Raw genomic sequence first — 16,946 nt, forward strand, 5'->3', positions numbered from 1 at the left:
AAAAAAAGTAATTATTTGATTAAAATAATATTAAGTTATTTATATTTGAAGAGTTTTTAAGAGAATATTATATTTTTTTACCCTTCTATTTGTCACATAAGTAAGCAAATGGATATTTGAAGAGTAAAATTTATAGAGCCTTTTGGAGATGCTCTTATATGGTGATACCTAATAATACTAATACATTTACATTGTTACCATTAAAAAAAATAAGTGGAATTTTTAATTAAGTTACACTTAATTAGGATTTAATGAGATAGTAATAAAATGGTAAAAGCTCATTTAGTCCCTATATTTTAAGATTAGTTTCCATTTAATTCTTATATTTTAAAAAATGTCTCGAAATATCTCTGCCGTTAAAGTATTGATACCCCTACTGTTACTTTTTATTTATTTTGGCTTACTTTGACAATATTACTCTTTTATAATAATTTTTTTATTTAGACATTAATAAAAAGAAAACAATTAAATTATAAATTTAACCCTAAAAATTATATTTAATTTTTAATTGTCAAAAATTGTATGCAAACTACCAAGTGCAGATGGTGCTTGCAAAAAAATTAATATAATTTTTTTATTTTTTAGGGTTAAATTGATAATTTAATTATTTTCTTTTTATTAATGTTAAAAAAGATTATTATAAAAGGATAATATTGTAAAAGTAAATCAAAAGAAATAAAAAGTAACAGTATGTGTATCTATATTTTAACGGTAGGGATATTTCGAGACATTTTAAAAAATACAAGGACTAAATAGACACTAATTTTAAAATATAGGGACTAAATAAACTTTTACCCATAATAAAATATATAATTATACTATACTTTCCCAATCGCATAGAAAGATGTGGTTTTTATCAATTGACTGATAAATAAAAAATTTTAAAACCACCCAAAATTTACCTAATTTACAAAAATGGCCACATTTTAATTTTCATTACTTTCATAGCCAAATAAGTTATATTAGGACAAAATTACAATTATCATCCAAAATTTCCAAAACCCTAATTTATTCTCCCTTTTACACAACTTACCATAAGTTATAAAGGAGGAGAACACTAGAAAATCGATGGCAGTGTAGGGTATCAAACTATCAAGGATAAGGAAAAATGTGACTTTTTTTTTCTCTATGAGAATGCGAGATATTTGACGACAAGACAAATCAATAACTTCTCACTTATCATTTTCAGCTTCAATAACTGAAAATGTCAACGATTAGTGATGGTGAGTTAAAATCGGTCATTTTTTAATATAATTTCCTATTTAACTATCTCATTACAGATGATAAATGTTATATCATTTAAGAAACTGCAAAACATACATATAAATGATCAAAGCTACCTTGTTATCTCCATACCATCACTAACAATTATTAAAGGGGAAAAAACGTGAATTGCTCATAAAACCAACTATTGTATGAATGGGAAAAAAAAAAAAAAGATTTAGTGGTGTAATTGGTGTCCACAAATCACTGAACTTTTGCGGTTGCCGCCGCCGACGGTAATCAGGCGACTGTTTTTTTAAATAAAAAATAATAATGAAAATTAAATAAAAAATCTGACGCTTGAATGGAATTTCACTAAAGGAGAGGGCCAAAATATGTAATTTTAGGCATATTGGCACTGTTATTTGTCAAATTTCCGCGATGACATAAATGCATATACATTTACAAATTATAAATTAATTAAAAAATTAGACGCAAGAAACCGAACAAGTCGACGTTGTCGTCTCAGTTCTGAATAGAAGTAGAATTCATGGGTGATCCCTTCCATAGATACGATACTCCTGCTGACAGAGGTAATTTCTATCTCCTTTGTTTGGTTCCCGCGAAAATGTAGGAAAGTTGAAAGGAAAAAAAAAAAAAAAAAAGGGCTTGAGGCATAAGCTGCTGCTACGTGCGTATTTTTTTTAAAATTTAATTATTTGATTATTATGATGCTTTGTGTATCAAAATTGCCTGTAGGCGATTTAATTGTATTTATTATGTTAAAAATCGTGAGTCAACAATTTTTTTTTTTTGGCTATAATCACTTGGTTTACATGTGCAAGATTTTGTGTATGACGCTTGTGATGGACTTATTTATTAAAAAATTTATTAAAAAAAAACGATAAAAGGTTGATTTTTCATCATCAATAAAACTCGAATGAGAAACTTATTGTTAGGTCAAGAAATGCCAATGGAATGTTGTGTCTTCTAGAGTGATGCTTGCTCAACTCCTTTGCAATCCACTAGGAGTTTTATTGTAAGAGTTGCAGTCACATTTTGGTTTCCGTCATCAATAAAGGATGCCATGTCATTTGGGGTTTCGCTGATAGGACTACTTGCCCAGGACTTGATGCAACTTATGGATATGGAAACAAGTTGCATCGCTTGAATCTTAATAATTATGTATTGCTAGACCTTTTTTTTTTTAAGATACCTGATCCTAATGCATTGATAGACTTTTAGGTAACTGATCCTTATGCTTTTGGATGTTACTTTGTCTGTTGACGCATCCAGGCTGGCATTGGCATCTACCTGTCTCTCTTCATGCTCTGTATTGAGAGCTCACCCATTTCACTTTTGCAAAAGTATTCTCAGTCCCCTTATATTCATCTTTGTTTGGTATTAATTATACTTTTCCAATATGCTCAAACAATTAAATCCTATGCTGCTTCCTGCCATTTTCCCCTTTTAGCTTGAGTTACCTGCAAAAGGGAAGAGGTTTTTTGCTTAGGTCATGTGCCTTTCTTCAAAGGAACTGAAAAAGTAAGAAGAACTGTGCCTTTAAATTTTACTTGTCAGTGATAGAAACGAAAAATGGTAAAGCAATGTTTATACACCATGGGCTATACTTTAGCTGTTGAAAATTAGGCTATCCTGTGATGGAAATTTAAGCCATTGCTGTTTATGCTGTGTGACTATTTCTCTGTATATTGTTTTTTAAATGGATTTACACCTTATTGCAGCATCCAGTGTTGCTAGGCCCAGCTTTGCTGGCTACTTGACATCTGAAGCACCCTCATTGACATCGCAACAACCTTTAAGCTCTAATGGTTTTCGCGGTGCTTCTGATTTCTTACATAGAGAAGTAAGAACTTTTGAGTGGAGCATCTTTTTCGTTATTTTACTAATATATTTGTGACGAGGGAAATTTCTTTTGTTCCGTGCCCTTACTTTCAGGTAACACCAATGCGGCCTGGGGCACTTGGCCTGGTTGATACTGCTGGTGTTGGAGTTCATCCTGAACCTGGGATGGTTGGAATCACAGCGGTAGCTAGTGTAAAGGGTTACTCATCTCCTTTACCAGATCCAAATTTAATAGGCCAAAGACGGGATATTGCACCAGCCATTAATCCGACAATTCCTGATGTGATTAATGGAGTGCCCAGCTCTTTAAGAAATAATGTGGGTTCCCCTCTAAAAAAAGGAGAATCCAACCTTCTGTTTGTTGATGGGCTCCCAACTGACTGTACCAGAAGAGAAGTATCGCGTATCCTTTTGAATGTGTCTTCAACATGCGTGCGTGTTTTCTTGTTTGTATGCCTATTCTTGTGCATTTTTTCCGTGTTTGACATCTCAAGACTTCTGGTGTTTTATCAGATTCCATGACAGGACATTTGGATACTTTTCAAATTGTAATAGCATTGCATATCATATAAGGGTTCTGAAATGAATTCCTCAATTCCTTTTTCTTTTGGGTGTGAGCAAAGCCACAATGGCTTTGTTATATCTGTATGTCTGAATGACACTTACCTCGTAATGTTGTGACACTAGTATCCTTGACATATGTTCAAAGATCTTTTCCGTCCATTTGTTGGTTATAGAGAAATAAGAGTTATTCATAAGGAGCCCAGACGAGTAAGTTTTCTACATTAATTTCATTCTACCCTGTTTGGAGGCATGGTTTACAGCATAAAAGTGAGGGGGGAAAAAAAAATCATTTCTGTTCAATAGAGTTTCTAGCCTTGGCACAGATGGTTCTTGTTTAACTTTGGCACTTTATTGGAGCATGAGAAGCTTGACTTCCGATTTTAACTAACAGTGCTGTTGTTTGATAATTTTTTTCACTCAGTTTACAGAATCATCCTTTAACTCAACCTCACGTGACTAAGCTTTACGTTTCGATTTGGGATTGACTAGATGGATCCTTTGCTGCTAATTTTCTCTATTTTTCAAAAAAGAGGGGGGTGGGCAAAGCCCAAATCTATTTTATTGTTCCCTACCTCCATAGGATTTGAACGCTAGTGGCCCACCTTGTTTCTGCTAGTCATTAGATCTGCTGTGGAATTCAGGGGGTTAAGGATTTAGGTTAGATTTTCAGTATTACACTTCTAGCTACTCTGTACTGCAACCCCTTCTATAATTTTTTTTTTTTTTAAATTTATTGTGATACTTGGATGCTCTTTGGAATATTTTGTTTCATATTCACAGGAAAAGAAATTAGAAAATGCTCTCAAATTTCACAGCATTGCAATTGTTACATTCAACTTAAGTGGATTTTTGTACTTCATATCATTGTCGACGTTCCTAACAGTTCGTTCACGTCATCACCTTGCACCAATTTCTCATCTTTGATGCTCAAATGATTAAATCAGAGGCTGCTTATGTTAGATTTATGCTTATCATTAATTCTGTAACCTTCACAGTAAATATTACATTGCAGACTGGAGACAGGGCTATGGTTTTGTGCTTTGTGGAGTTCGATGATCCAAAGTGTGCTCGGACTGCTATGGATGCTCTTTATGGTATAATTGTCCAAGAAATTATGAAATTTTGAACTTTCTATCAACTTTGGCATGGGCATCTTAGGTCATTTTTAATCTTTTCCTTTGGAGACAGGGGGACAAGAAAACTGAACATCTTAGGGCATTTTCAACCAGCATATGCTTTATATGGATTTTTTGTCTGATTATACAGTTTAACTGTTAACATAACAATTGCGTCAAGTTCACACTTCTTTCAAAATGTTCATGTAATGACAATTGGTGCTTACGAATTAATCTTTTTACAGTTTGTTTTAAAGAAAGCTACTCAATTGGCTAGCAAGCTGAATGTATGCTGTAATCTAATCAGTCAAATATCTATTTGCAGTGAAATATGTCATCTGATAGGCTTTAAATCGTGCCATTTTCTGCAGGTTACAAGTTTGACGATAAAAAACCTGACTCCCCTACCTTGAAGATCCAATTTGCACATTTTCCTTTCCATCTTCCATCTGATGGTGATGAGAAATGTACTCCCCGTTGAGTATCCAATGGCTGGTCGCCGTGGATGTATTTTGACATAGAAACGAGCCTTTCCATTCTGAGCTGTATATTACTTGAGCTGTTCTGTGGATGTAAGCAGCCGTTCTATGTAAAATCATGGCTTGTACATTTTATTAATTGCCCATCCTAAGCAATAGGTAATGATTTGTTGAAAAGAATGCTGATTTCTCTCAAGATAATGAAATGGATACTTGGATACTTCCCAGTTACCCCTTGGAATTTTATCATCATCATCATTGTTATGAAGTTTCATTCTCAAGTTAGACCTTTCTCATTTTCTTAAACCTCCTCTTGCCTCTTGGTCTTTTGATCTCAAGCTTTGGTTGATTTTGAGATTTCTAGTTATGGTTACTCTTTTCAGGTAGTACTGCACGTACAAACGCTCATGACAACACGAATTCAAACAAATTAAAAAACAACAGCCAACAACATTCATTAAATCTAAACCAAGAAACGCAATAATGACAGGAAAATGTGTCTGATAGACGTGAGATTACTAAGTTAAATTGAATTTAGGTGCAGTGCCAAATCTAGCAGTTGATTGAATACTCGGCGGCTATCATGTATCAATTTTGTTATTATTATTTTTTTTTTTTGAGAGGATGCATCAATTTATATACCGGACACGAAATAAAACAGACTGTTTCTCTCAACAAATGGACAGTTATATCATCCTCTTCTGAAGAACATTAGGAACCCTATCATTTTCATCATCCTTGTCCTTTGTGAAAGATATGCATCACTTCAGCATTAAAGATTCATCTGCTTCTGCTTGCTTAAAGCAAATATTTAATGGGGGTTTCTTTGCCAGGACATGGCCTTTTATGATTGAAAAATTAAAACCTGAAAGGAATAGAAAACAATCATGCAAGCTAAGCGATTACACAATCGTTAATAAACAATGAATTTTCAGTGCTGGCATGATACAGGAACCAAAAATAGGCAGCGGAGCTTTCATCTTACTCTAAAATGGAATCTTTCAACCTTCAATATTATCAACTATATAACAATGCGGAAGAAATTCCTTCAGTTGGAAATATAACTGAAGTCTTAACTGATCTTTTAAGTGCCGTGATAACATTGGAAGTCGAGAATTCAGGGCCATATGAACTGTTTGAATGGTTCAATGCCAATCATTTGACGAGTAGCATACATCAATCGTCCCGTATTTGGTTGGCAGAATCTTTAATCACCTAATCTCATCAATACCAGATTTATTTCCTCAACTTCACAACATAATATACAGTTAGCAAAACATCGTTTTCAACACCATTTTGGGCTTCTGGGATCTTTGTCGTCAATGCTGCTAAATAATCACAAAGTTTTAACACAAACCTTCATAGCACAAACCTTCATAGCATTTGAAATTAAAACATGTAAACAAGGTGAAGCAAAAGACTGTTGGTTCAAAAGAGTACAATTTTGTGTGTATTCTCATTCATCTCTTTATTCCTTGGAACTATGGAGCCTAGCTAGCTTACATTAATTGTTTGTGATCTTTGGCTATAATTAACAATAAGCTATGAAGATTGAAGACTAACAATCATCAATCAATTTGAGAGAGGGGCAAACATAAGATTTTACATAGCCCCTTTAACAAATTAGGATGAATCACTACAAACATAAGAACTGAAGATCAGCAAAAGAATCATAATATCATGAAAGCAGCAAACAAATAAATGCAACTATAGAAATGCAGTGCCTGCAAGGCCATGGTGCAGAAGATTATGAGCAATGGAATCCCTAGTCTTCATTGAGCTCACCGATCTCAGAGCAACTTCTGGGACCATCTCATCATCAACAAGATCAAATGCCAACTCCGGATCCAGCTCCTCATTCATCATCTCACAAATATTATGCAACACACAACATGCCCCGAGAACCACAGGCAAATCCTGTAGTTTAACCTCCGTTCTCTTCTGCAGACAACACCATCTTCCTTTCAACCGAGCAAATGCATCTTTAGAAACCCTTTGAATCTCTCCAATCTTCTCATTAAAAGCATGCTGAGTCCATGTCAAATGCTGCTGTGTATAAGGCACCAAAACCCAATCCATTAACGGATACCCTGAACCTCCAACGATCCACACACCCTTTAAAAGACCCCCGCTTGCTCTTTGATACAAAGCAGACTTCTCTAACACCTGGTCGTCAGGCATTGAACCGGGCCATCCAATGCACACATCAGTAAATGCCCCATTCGGATTCACAACTCCCTGAACCGTGATAGAATAAGAAGTCTTCTGATTCCTTTCTGTATGCCGCTTATTGAAATAAGCAGCGACACTAATCTTTGGAGCTATAATCGGAACATGAGTAGTATACATTGAACCAACAACATTCGGGATCCCAGATATAACTTCAAACTCATCTTTTATCTTCCTCAAAGCATCATCATCAGGCCATTGTAAATACTTGGGCATTAACACACTTCTAATAGCTGTACAAACTTCAAGAACCAATTTATGACAAGTCGATATCCCTAAACCAAACCTCTTTGATACAAGTCTGAGTGGCTCTCCTGTAGCAAGTCTCCAAATACAAACAGCAACCCTCTGTCTCACAGGAATTGCATTCCTCAAAGTGGTGTCTTCCTTAGCAATTACAGAATTCAGCTCTTCGCATATCATGTCAAACGTTTGCCTCCTCATTCTAAACCATTTCTTGAACTCCTCTTCCGGATAGTCGGGCCTGTTACATTCATCCCACCAGGCCTTAGACCTGTCCTTCACCCACAACCTCCTATGCTGACCCGAACCAGCGCCACCGGTTCCCTGCTTGGCTTGTTTCTCTGCCTGCAGAGAATCATCAGCAGCAATAGCAGTGATGGCAGCAACAGAAGTGGCAAGTGAACGTGACTTCTTCCTCTTCACACGTTCAGTTTCTTGAACTTCTGCATAGTAATCTTGTATGTTGGAGTAATACTCCAACATGGTTTTTTTCTTGTTCCTGTGATTTGCTTCGAAAAATGATTTTTCTTCGGCTGAAGCTTTCTTCTGTGCATCTTGGTCACCCTTTTCTTGCTCTTCTAACAACAACAATGAAGTAATAATACCATTTAAATCTTTCTTCTTCCCACCACCTCCTTCTTCTGACGATGACGATGGTCGTGGTGATTCATTACCACTGCTGTCATAACACTCATCATCATTATTATCATCATCATCATCATCTTCATAGCCAACTTGCTCATCCTTTCTTTTCCTCTTTCTGATTTTAGAAATGATATGACTCATTTCTTGTTTACTTTTTTTAATCTTTGGTTCTGTGAGCGAGGGGATATAGTATAAGAGAGTTGCATATAAGAGATTTGAAAAGGGTTTAAAGGTTGGTGTGAACAAACTTTGAAGAACAAAGTGTGAACACAGAAATTGACAAAGTGGCCATCCATATACAAATAAGGAAAATATTCAGCAATCCTGAAGTTTCTTTCATTCGTTCAGCAGCAAAAAGTTAAATAATACCTACAAATGAAATGGATGTAGACTTTGAGGCTTTGCTGGTTAATCTGAACGCGTTTTTGGTGCTTTTAAAAAATAGTGATCTATGAAGCTCAAATCGATATTGATTACGTATAGTCAAATTAATTAATAATCAAATGGCACAAAATAATGTTAAAAATGTATTACACGTCATTATCATTTTGCTTTGCAAATATAAGATAGTCAACGCTCAGGAGACAGAGATGTGCGTAATTCAGAGTTGTTGATTGAGTTGAATGTATCAGGGGAACCAAAAAAAAAAGAAATGTGCTAGTGTAGTGTGAACGCACATGGAGGAAAGTATATTTGATTTGATGTGAATTGCGAGGTGGGGATGGTGGGGTTAGGTCTAGGACGGTGACTTGTGATTACACGGATGGGATCTGTCCCCCCCAATCTTTGAAATTATAAGTTAGGTTAGTTACCCAAGCAACTTATTATTATTGAGGATTGAGGATCTAACTCAGAGATGTAGCTAATTTTTCTTTTTAAATTATTAATTTTCCCTTCGACTAGATGGTGAAATTGTGCCAGGTCTAATACTTCTTATACCCTTTTTCCAAACAACAATGGTTGGACTAATTTTTTAGGGTTTGTCAAATTGAAGGCCACTAATTTTTGTGGGGGCAATTTGTACCTGACGTCCCAGATGCTGACATGATGATGAATACGATAAAGAGTTTTGGAAAATTAGAAAGCGGCTACTCTTATTAGTGGTTGGGTGCGACGGTGCCTTGGGCACACGTAATAAATAAACTTGAACAAGTAAGTCATTGGATAGAGAAATGCTAATTGTGTCGTGCATCTCGCCGAGGCTCATTGTCGTCGATGATGATTGATTTCTTTTTGCGCGATGAAAGGGGGACTCGTTTGAAAAACGACATGTGGTTTTAATAGTAACGCAAAAAGCAAAAAAGCCAAAAGAGGAGAATATTTATTACTTCACGAGGAAGTGATTTCTGTAATAATAGACAGACTGTAAGATAAAAAGGACAACAATGTCGTCCTCGTCCAAAATAAACCAACCCATGGGAGAGTTCCACTCACTGTTACCAGCAATTCATAGAAAATTTCACCCAAGCTCCTCGAATATTATCAAAATAATATCATTTAAAAAAGATACATTAAATAAATAAAAAACGAAAAACCCAATAGAGAGCCCCTTATTATTGAAGTCGAACTGGGGCACTTGCAGATATGTTTAACAGTATTTTGTCTTCCTAAATTTTCTGCATGATCCTATGAAAATTCCGCCGTAGTTGGTCCTCCACGCTAGAGGAGAAGCAAAGCCGAAACTCATTCAAGATTTACAGCATAATCATCATCATCATCCCACCGGTCATAATAATTATTCTTTTCTTATTTGTCAAATTTTGTATTCCCTCTTGAGCGGTAATGGTGAAAGTGATCATTTTTTGCCCTTTGCTGGGAATGGGACCTACACCTCCCCTCGAAGCAACAAATTTCAACATTATACGCCGCTTTTTGACCCTGTGCCGTGTGTAGCCCCTCTCCTCTGCCTGACTTGTGGAAAAACCGAACAGCGAACTTTGAATTTTGAAAGAAATGGGCATCACAAAACCCTCCTGTATTACTTGCATATTAAGCATCCACGATGAGATATATATATATATATATTTGGGTTGTTTCAATTCCAAGTTTTTTTCTGTTAAATCTCTATACTTACGATAACAATAATTTAAGATCTGTTTCAAATGCATAATAGAAAAATAGAAAAGTGTTACTGGTAAAATTCCAGAATTTTATTCTAGGTTCGAGGTCTATAGCTTAATTTCAACTCTAGAATAAGTAGATTTACATTGGTAACCTGTTTGAATCCGACTAAATATCTTCCAAAGTGATTCAAAGCACACTATCCTGTCATTTAGTCCAGGAAGATGATAGGAAAATGCAAGAGATGAATCCAAGGAACACAAGGTCAAGCCTACCTACGAGACAATTAAAGCAAGCATGTGATTTTCCATAAAGTGGTGACCTTTGGGCGTATATCCTAATTTGATTCCCTTGGTCCTTGAACAAGTCTCCAATAAACTAAAAGTACGTTTTGATACACGATTCAAGACCAAAACAAAGAAATGCCTCTTTCCTACGTTAAGATTTCATTCACAGGTCAAATGCTCAAATGTTCAAACTTCAGTTAATGGGGTTGGCTGAAATCTCAAAAACTTTGAATTGATTTGATTTTTTGGAACAGCAGTCAATTTATCCTCATGTTTACAAAACCGTTCCATTATGAAGAAAGAAATGATTCTGTACAATGCTCTTCCATCCTAACCTACTTGATGGAGAAAATATGAATTTAAGACCAACAGAAGGAAAAGCACCATACCAAACAGAGTCGAAGTAAGACGTAGTGCCAGCCCGAAGCATGACCTCTTTTATGGCTAAATATCATCCGACACAGATGAATCATGTAATGCATGTAACAGCAAGTTCCCGGGTTTCTCGAGAGCTTTGACTTCAACCATTGAATAACTTTTGTATGGCTTTAACTGTTGAACAAATGGCCAAGACAAATAGGCATGCGAACCAGCTCATCAGTTTTTACTCAAGTCTTTTATATTAACAAAAAAAGGCTCACACAAGTCTGCAAAAGATAAATCAAGTAAGTGATTTTCCAGCCCATTCCCGTTCTCGTCGCTTAAGCTTGGCTTGCATCCTGTTGAACTTTTCTTTCCCCTTTTCCAAAAGAGGATCATGCACAACATAGTCATTAGGATCATCCTGACGAGACATGTTATCCTGCATGATGTTTCACGGGAAAAATTAGGTCCAATGAGCATGGACACCAAAAGTAATCAATCTAAATAATGCTAAAATAGAAACAATTTATTTTTGGTGCTTGTACTTGCTACCTGTGGTGGGTGTGGTGAACTGAACCAATTACAATTCAGTTGTTCAAATTTCAAACTCATTCAAATAAAGCGTAATTTGGGACAGAACAGCAGTAAAATAACAGAAGTTTAAGTTGGAAAAATTCAAATGAAATCATCAGAAAAGAGGGAACTTCGTCAAAGAAGTTAGATAACAAAATAACTAAAAGAAACAATGGCTGTGAGTGGTATATAAACTCGGATAACCAACAACTAGAGGCTACGTGTTTAATTTGAGTGAAAACTTTACATATGGTAGTGATCAGTTTTAGAGTCTTGCAAGATTAAAACCTAAGAATAATTGAACTGATTGGTTTCATACAAAAACAAACCTAAACTGAACCTATATAAAGTCGAACCAAAACCATCCCATTTAGTTTCAGTCCACTCCTAACATTACTCACACCTGACAAAGATGTAGTTCCAAAATATTTATAGAAATAATGTAATACCTCAACATTAAATTTTATTGCCATTTGTTTCAGCTTGAGCCTAGGTTCTCAGTCAAATGGAGTTTGCAATGTTCCTGACCATTTATTTCTTAGACACTAAGAAGGTAATAAATGCAAAATGATATATATATAGTTCCTGACCATTTATTTAGTTCAACAGCAACCTAATTCCCTCCCAACCCATGTGAGCAGGATTCAAACCCTAGACCTCTTGTTTTCAACACGAGATTTTACTAACCTAGCTAGTCGGTACCCCCAACATGCTATCATACTGAATTGGTTTTGAATCTTTGATAAGAGACCTTACTTTGCCATGCTCAGGAGCGAAAGTTAACCGAACTGCTTTCCAGTCAGATAAATCCTCATCTTCACCTCCTCCAGACTTGTTGCTCAAGTCATTTGGTTTTGCAGAGACAGACTTCTTAAACATCTCAAGCTTTGCTAAAACCTGATCGTGGCAAGGGAAAAGTACAAGCGTTATGACAAATGTTAAATATCACATGTGAAAAAAGAAGTATAGCATGATCAACAAGTACACATGCAAGATTTATGATTTCATACATGCATTGATGCACTGTTGCCATGTAGATGGAAACTCTTCCTCCTAAGCTAAAAGCCAACTTTTCTTTCCTTTCCTTTTCTTTTTTCAAAACTTTTATTTCACTAATCATGCAGAATGGGTTAGCCCAGTAACCTCAATTTGGTTAACTATGATGCACCGCATCATTCATCTGAAATTCCCAACAGCATACGCTCAGAGGAAGAAAAGGAGTGGAGATGCAGAAAGGGTTTTGGCGAGCGTGAGGAAAAGATCTCCTAAAATTCCATCATTCATTTCCTTCCCTCCAATTTACAGCAAACAGATCAAGCACTTAAGTTAAGAATATTTGAGCCAGGAAAAAATATTTACCTATTTGATAAAGAATAAGTTCCAGGAATATAAAGTAGATGTAAAACGTTATAGAATACCCATTTAAGAATTTTTGCAAAATTATAAATATACCAACATTACATTTTTATGTTCTCTCAAAATTTCATCTTAATTCTTAGACAGGTCTAATGTCCATGATTCTCAAGTTGATCGATTCTCTAAACACTTCGGATTTTGCCTCTTCATCTTCTGATCTTTAACTGACAGGAGAAAGTGAAGGAATGGAAGATAAGATGAGGGAGGAAAACTAGGAGGACACACAAGTTTTCTCAGAAAATGATAAACAAGGATGATCAATGAATTATAACATACTTCATCTTCACGTCCTTGAAGTCTGCGCTTCTTCTGTTTCTGCAGTAGTCTTCCTCTTTCAGATTCATTCAAGAGTTGTAAGTCTGCATCTGCATTAGCCATACGTTCAGCTCTAGCTTCTGACCCCATCCCCTTTTTCTTCAAGGACAACTTTCCAGGTTTTCGTAGATCATCATCATCTGTGATTTCAGTATTAGATCTGATGAGAACAAAAGAGTACCATTAAGTTTGAGTTTGCCAACATTGATGACAGCAAAATAATAGCAAAATATAAAAAATTTCATCTAAATCTTCACCTTGAAGCAGACGTATCCTTGTAACTAGGGCTAGAGCTCCCTGCAGACAAAAGATAATAATCAAAGGAACTCATAGTATCAAAGTAAATCATATGAAATGAAGGGAGGCATATCGGAAGATACCAAGGCTATTCACTTCAAATTAGTTCAATAATACATCAGAACTCGAAAATTTAATGTTAAAACCCAGCCTACCTTTCACTGAGTGTAAAATGTTAATAAATGACATCAGGAACTTTAATTGTATTTCATGTTTCAACAAATCATAGCATGTTGTGGGGCTTGTTTCAATATGTAAAGGGGTTTGCTAAACAAACTACTTTAATGAAATGGACATATGACAGACGAAAGCAGTGCTATAAAAGTGGAGTTCAAAGTAAGACCTCAGGTGCCTCCTAGTATCCAGATTTAAGGGTCTTTCTTACAGTTCATCCAATAGAAGGAATCTCCCCGTTGCTTACCAGGAGACTAATTTTCTCCACCTAGTCATAATGGCAGCTTTGAGGCAAAAGTCTGTGGTCATTTCTATTCAATTATACGCAGTTTTACAAGTGGATGACAGTTAATATTCTGCTTCATTTTTTACTGTGATAGGCAATTGTAGGCTTCTAAATTTTCCAGTACCTATTTAACAAGTCTCTTTAACTTTCCAATGGTGTCTGTCAAGTGTCGACTTAAAGAGTCATGAATGTGTGTGAGCACATGTACTATAATAATGCAAGTTTTCCAGCTTCACCGTTGCTCTTATATTCTTTAGCCAAACGATACTCTAGGAAAGGAGCAATGGTAGCAACCACTAAAACTAGTATTACTTATTTCTGATGGATGGTCGACAGAGAACAGTATTTATAAGTTGAACACCTATAGAATTAGAATTTATTACTTGAAAAATAACACAGATAATTAAGGTACCATTGTGCATCTTTTGCTTAGGTGGGACATCTCCCAGGTCCTTCCGTCTCCTAAGTATCTTTTGACGCATTTTTGCATCAAAACTGGCCTCATCATCATCACTATGATCAATGAAATTCGGAAATTCAGCTTCTGAATCTTTCTTTGGCTCTTCTTTCTTTGAACTTAGAGCTTCCCTTACAGATAATTGCACCTCTCTTGTTTTGTCTCCAGATGTGTTCTGCATGAGAGAGAGGGATAAAGAGATTAACTTACAAAAATTTAGGAAACTAATCATAAAATTTGTGATGCAACATGCTATGTTTTTATAATCATGAAAAAAGATTGAACAGCAGATATTCGGTTATTACCAATCCTTTATCTTCCTTAAGAAGACGGGGATCATCCAAAACGTCATGACTACTCCTGATTTTTTGCTTTACGGATGCCAGTTCCTTCTCCTCTTCTTCAGCTTCTTCTCCAAATGAAAGCAAGTTCAGCTTTCTGCATTGTGCAAATAGAAATACTCAACTTAAACAAAGTAAGAGAAACATAATATGCATAAGGTTCTGTCTGCTCATTCGCAAGAGATGATGTTCCACCAAGTGTGGTAAGAAACTCACTTTACAGCTTTCTTCTTTATATCTTTATTCTCAGCCTCAGTTGTGGTTTGGATTGAGGGCCTTGAAGGTGCTCTAGGAACAATATCTTCAAAAGGGTTCCACAGCACCTAAAAACCAATTTTTCCAGAAAAAAGCTAACTAATGAGACTTTCTTCCTGCTTTGTCATTGTAATTACTAAGTGAATGAAAAATCACGTAAACTGGTATGAAAAGGAAACCGCACACGGTTCAAACCACCCAACACAGGAAAACACAAAATCAATGTCAAGTACTAAGTCACTGACTCTATTAATGATATGCTTTACACGAAAATTCCAATCTCTTTAACAAAATCACTGACACAAGTTCCATAACTATCCAAGCCCAAACAGTTCTAAAAACATTCTGAATTAGAGAATGCACTAGAAGAAACATACTTCAACTGAAAGTAATTTTGGAGGTGGATCCAGCGGTCGATCATTCTTATCGGTGTCAACCTCACCCAACCTCAAAAGATTAAATATTGAATCCCCAGTCACCTGAAAACAAAGAAATGAGTTCTGCAACCCTGAAAATAGCTTGCATATAAGTTTACCAATGTAATCAACATTACCTTTCCAAAAATAGTGTTCTTCCGATCAAGCCAATCGCATCTATCCAAAGATATAAAAAATTGACTCCCATTAGAATGTGGGGAGCCAGCATTTGCACATGCGACTAACCCTCGGTGATTGAATCTTAGACGCGAATGGAACTCGTCAGCAAAGTTACCTCCGTATATACTTTCCCCACCTACAGATATTGACAATCAAGATGTTAACAAATGAAGCATCCAACCATTCAAAAACAACAATGCCTTTAACAATGACCAATGTCTATAAGAACGAGGTAGGCCAAACAAAATAACAGTATTTTTTTTTATTAATAACAGAATTCACCTTGAAAATAATAAAGTAAAAAGTCAACTAATTTAAGTCACACACACTAAAGGATCATGTAAGCTTAAAGAATTAAAGGTGAAGCACCTGCATCCACTCATGCTACATGACGGGAATACTCAACAGCATGTTTATCTCTTTATCAAACTCCCCAAATCAAACACAGTATTATCATCCCTTGGCAAGTTAAATATAAAGCACTGATTAATAACTTCGTCAGTTTCAGTATTTCAGTATCCTATAAGCAAGAGGAGTAATCTCAAGAGAAAAGACCTAAATAAGTAATTTTTTTTCCTTCAAATTCGGAATCAAATTCTCATTCTTTAGTGGAAAGGATTAGAAATATTATGACCTGTGCCGGTGCCGGTGGGGTCGCCGCCCTGAACCAGAAAGCCCTTGATGATGCGTTGAAAGATGGTGTTGTCGAAATAGCCTTCGAGGCAGAGCTGCACGAAGTTCCTCACGGCTTTCGGAGCCTCTTTAGGCCAAAGCTCGATGTCAATTGGCCCGTGCGTCGTCTTCACTATCACCTTTCCTTTTGTCGGCGGCTCTAATACGTACACCGATGACATTCTCTTTCCTCAGTCCTTGCTCGCCTCGTGTCGTGTGTTTCGTTCCGACGAGATATCGGGTTCGGGTCAGCTCTCTCGCCGTTTTTGTTCTTTTTGGATGCGGGTGAAAATGCATAAGAACCGACGTCGTACACACGGTGATTAATGGGCCTAAAGCCCAGCTTGATGTACATTGAATGCCCGAGTTATCAACACATCTGAATCGGATTCCCCAAGGGACACTATAAGTTGGGTTTAGAGGCTTAAAGCCTTATATAAATAATGTTGTGGCCTTTTATTATTATTAGAGTGATGATGTAATTATAAATTTTTATATAAATTTATTTT

At 35.9% G+C, this 16,946-nt stretch overlaps 3 protein-coding genes across 7 annotated transcripts; 1 reads left to right on the forward strand and 2 right to left on the reverse strand.

Moving 5' to 3' along the window:
- Positions 1-1,683: 1,683 nt before the first annotated feature.
- LOC18055757 (RNA-binding protein 1) lies at positions 1,684-5,447 on the forward strand. Of its 2 annotated transcripts, XM_006452992.2 has the most exons (6): positions 1,684-1,796; positions 2,949-3,070; positions 3,163-3,472; positions 3,779-3,840; positions 4,646-4,727; positions 5,120-5,447. In XM_006452992.2, the coding sequence occupies exons 1-6, from the start codon at positions 1,754-1,756 to the stop codon at positions 5,227-5,229; spliced, it is 729 nt and encodes a 242-aa protein (XP_006453055.1). In that variant the 5' UTR covers positions 1,684-1,753; the 3' UTR covers positions 5,230-5,447. The 2 variants fall into 2 exon arrangements, with proteins under 2 accessions (XP_006453055.1, XP_024034122.1); XM_024178354.1 differs by lacking the exon at positions 3,779-3,840 and having other exon boundaries at positions 3,163-3,501.
- A 1,201-nt stretch (positions 5,448-6,648) lies between these two features.
- On the reverse strand, positions 6,649-8,767 carry LOC112095873 (protein ALP1-like). The gene has a single exon (XM_024178466.1). The coding sequence runs from the start codon at positions 8,483-8,485 to the stop codon at positions 6,935-6,937; it is 1,551 nt and encodes a 516-aa protein (XP_024034234.1). The 5' UTR covers positions 8,486-8,767; the 3' UTR covers positions 6,649-6,934.
- Positions 8,768-9,794: 1,027 nt separating this feature from the next.
- LOC18055758 (peptidyl-prolyl cis-trans isomerase CYP57) lies at positions 9,795-16,747 on the reverse strand. Of its 4 annotated transcripts, XR_002903824.1 has the most exons (11): positions 16,400-16,747; positions 15,723-15,901; positions 15,547-15,648; positions 15,131-15,237; positions 14,879-15,011; positions 14,529-14,748; positions 13,617-13,656; positions 13,321-13,519; positions 12,380-12,525; positions 11,082-11,494; positions 9,795-10,317 (listed from the first exon to the last, which is right to left on the reverse strand). XR_002903824.1 is itself a non-coding variant. In XM_024177408.1 (10 exons), the coding sequence occupies exons 1-10, from the start codon at positions 16,617-16,619 to the stop codon at positions 11,290-11,292; spliced, it is 1,551 nt and encodes a 516-aa protein (XP_024033176.1). In that variant the 5' UTR covers positions 16,620-16,747; the 3' UTR covers positions 10,899-11,289. The 4 variants fall into 4 exon arrangements, 3 of the variants coding, with proteins under 3 accessions (XP_024033176.1, XP_006453058.1, XP_006453059.2); XM_024177408.1 differs by lacking the exon at positions 9,795-10,317 and having other exon boundaries at positions 10,899-11,494; XM_006452995.2 differs by lacking the exon at positions 9,795-10,317 and having other exon boundaries at positions 10,899-11,494; positions 12,385-12,525; positions 16,400-16,746.
- Between the last annotated feature and the right edge of the window lie 199 nt (positions 16,748-16,946).

This window comes from Citrus clementina, unplaced genomic scaffold (assembly GCF_000493195.1).
Source record: "Citrus clementina cultivar Clemenules unplaced genomic scaffold, Citrus_clementina_v1.0 scaffold_1, whole genome shotgun sequence".
NCBI lineage: Eukaryota > Viridiplantae > Streptophyta > Magnoliopsida > Sapindales > Rutaceae > Citrus > Citrus x clementina.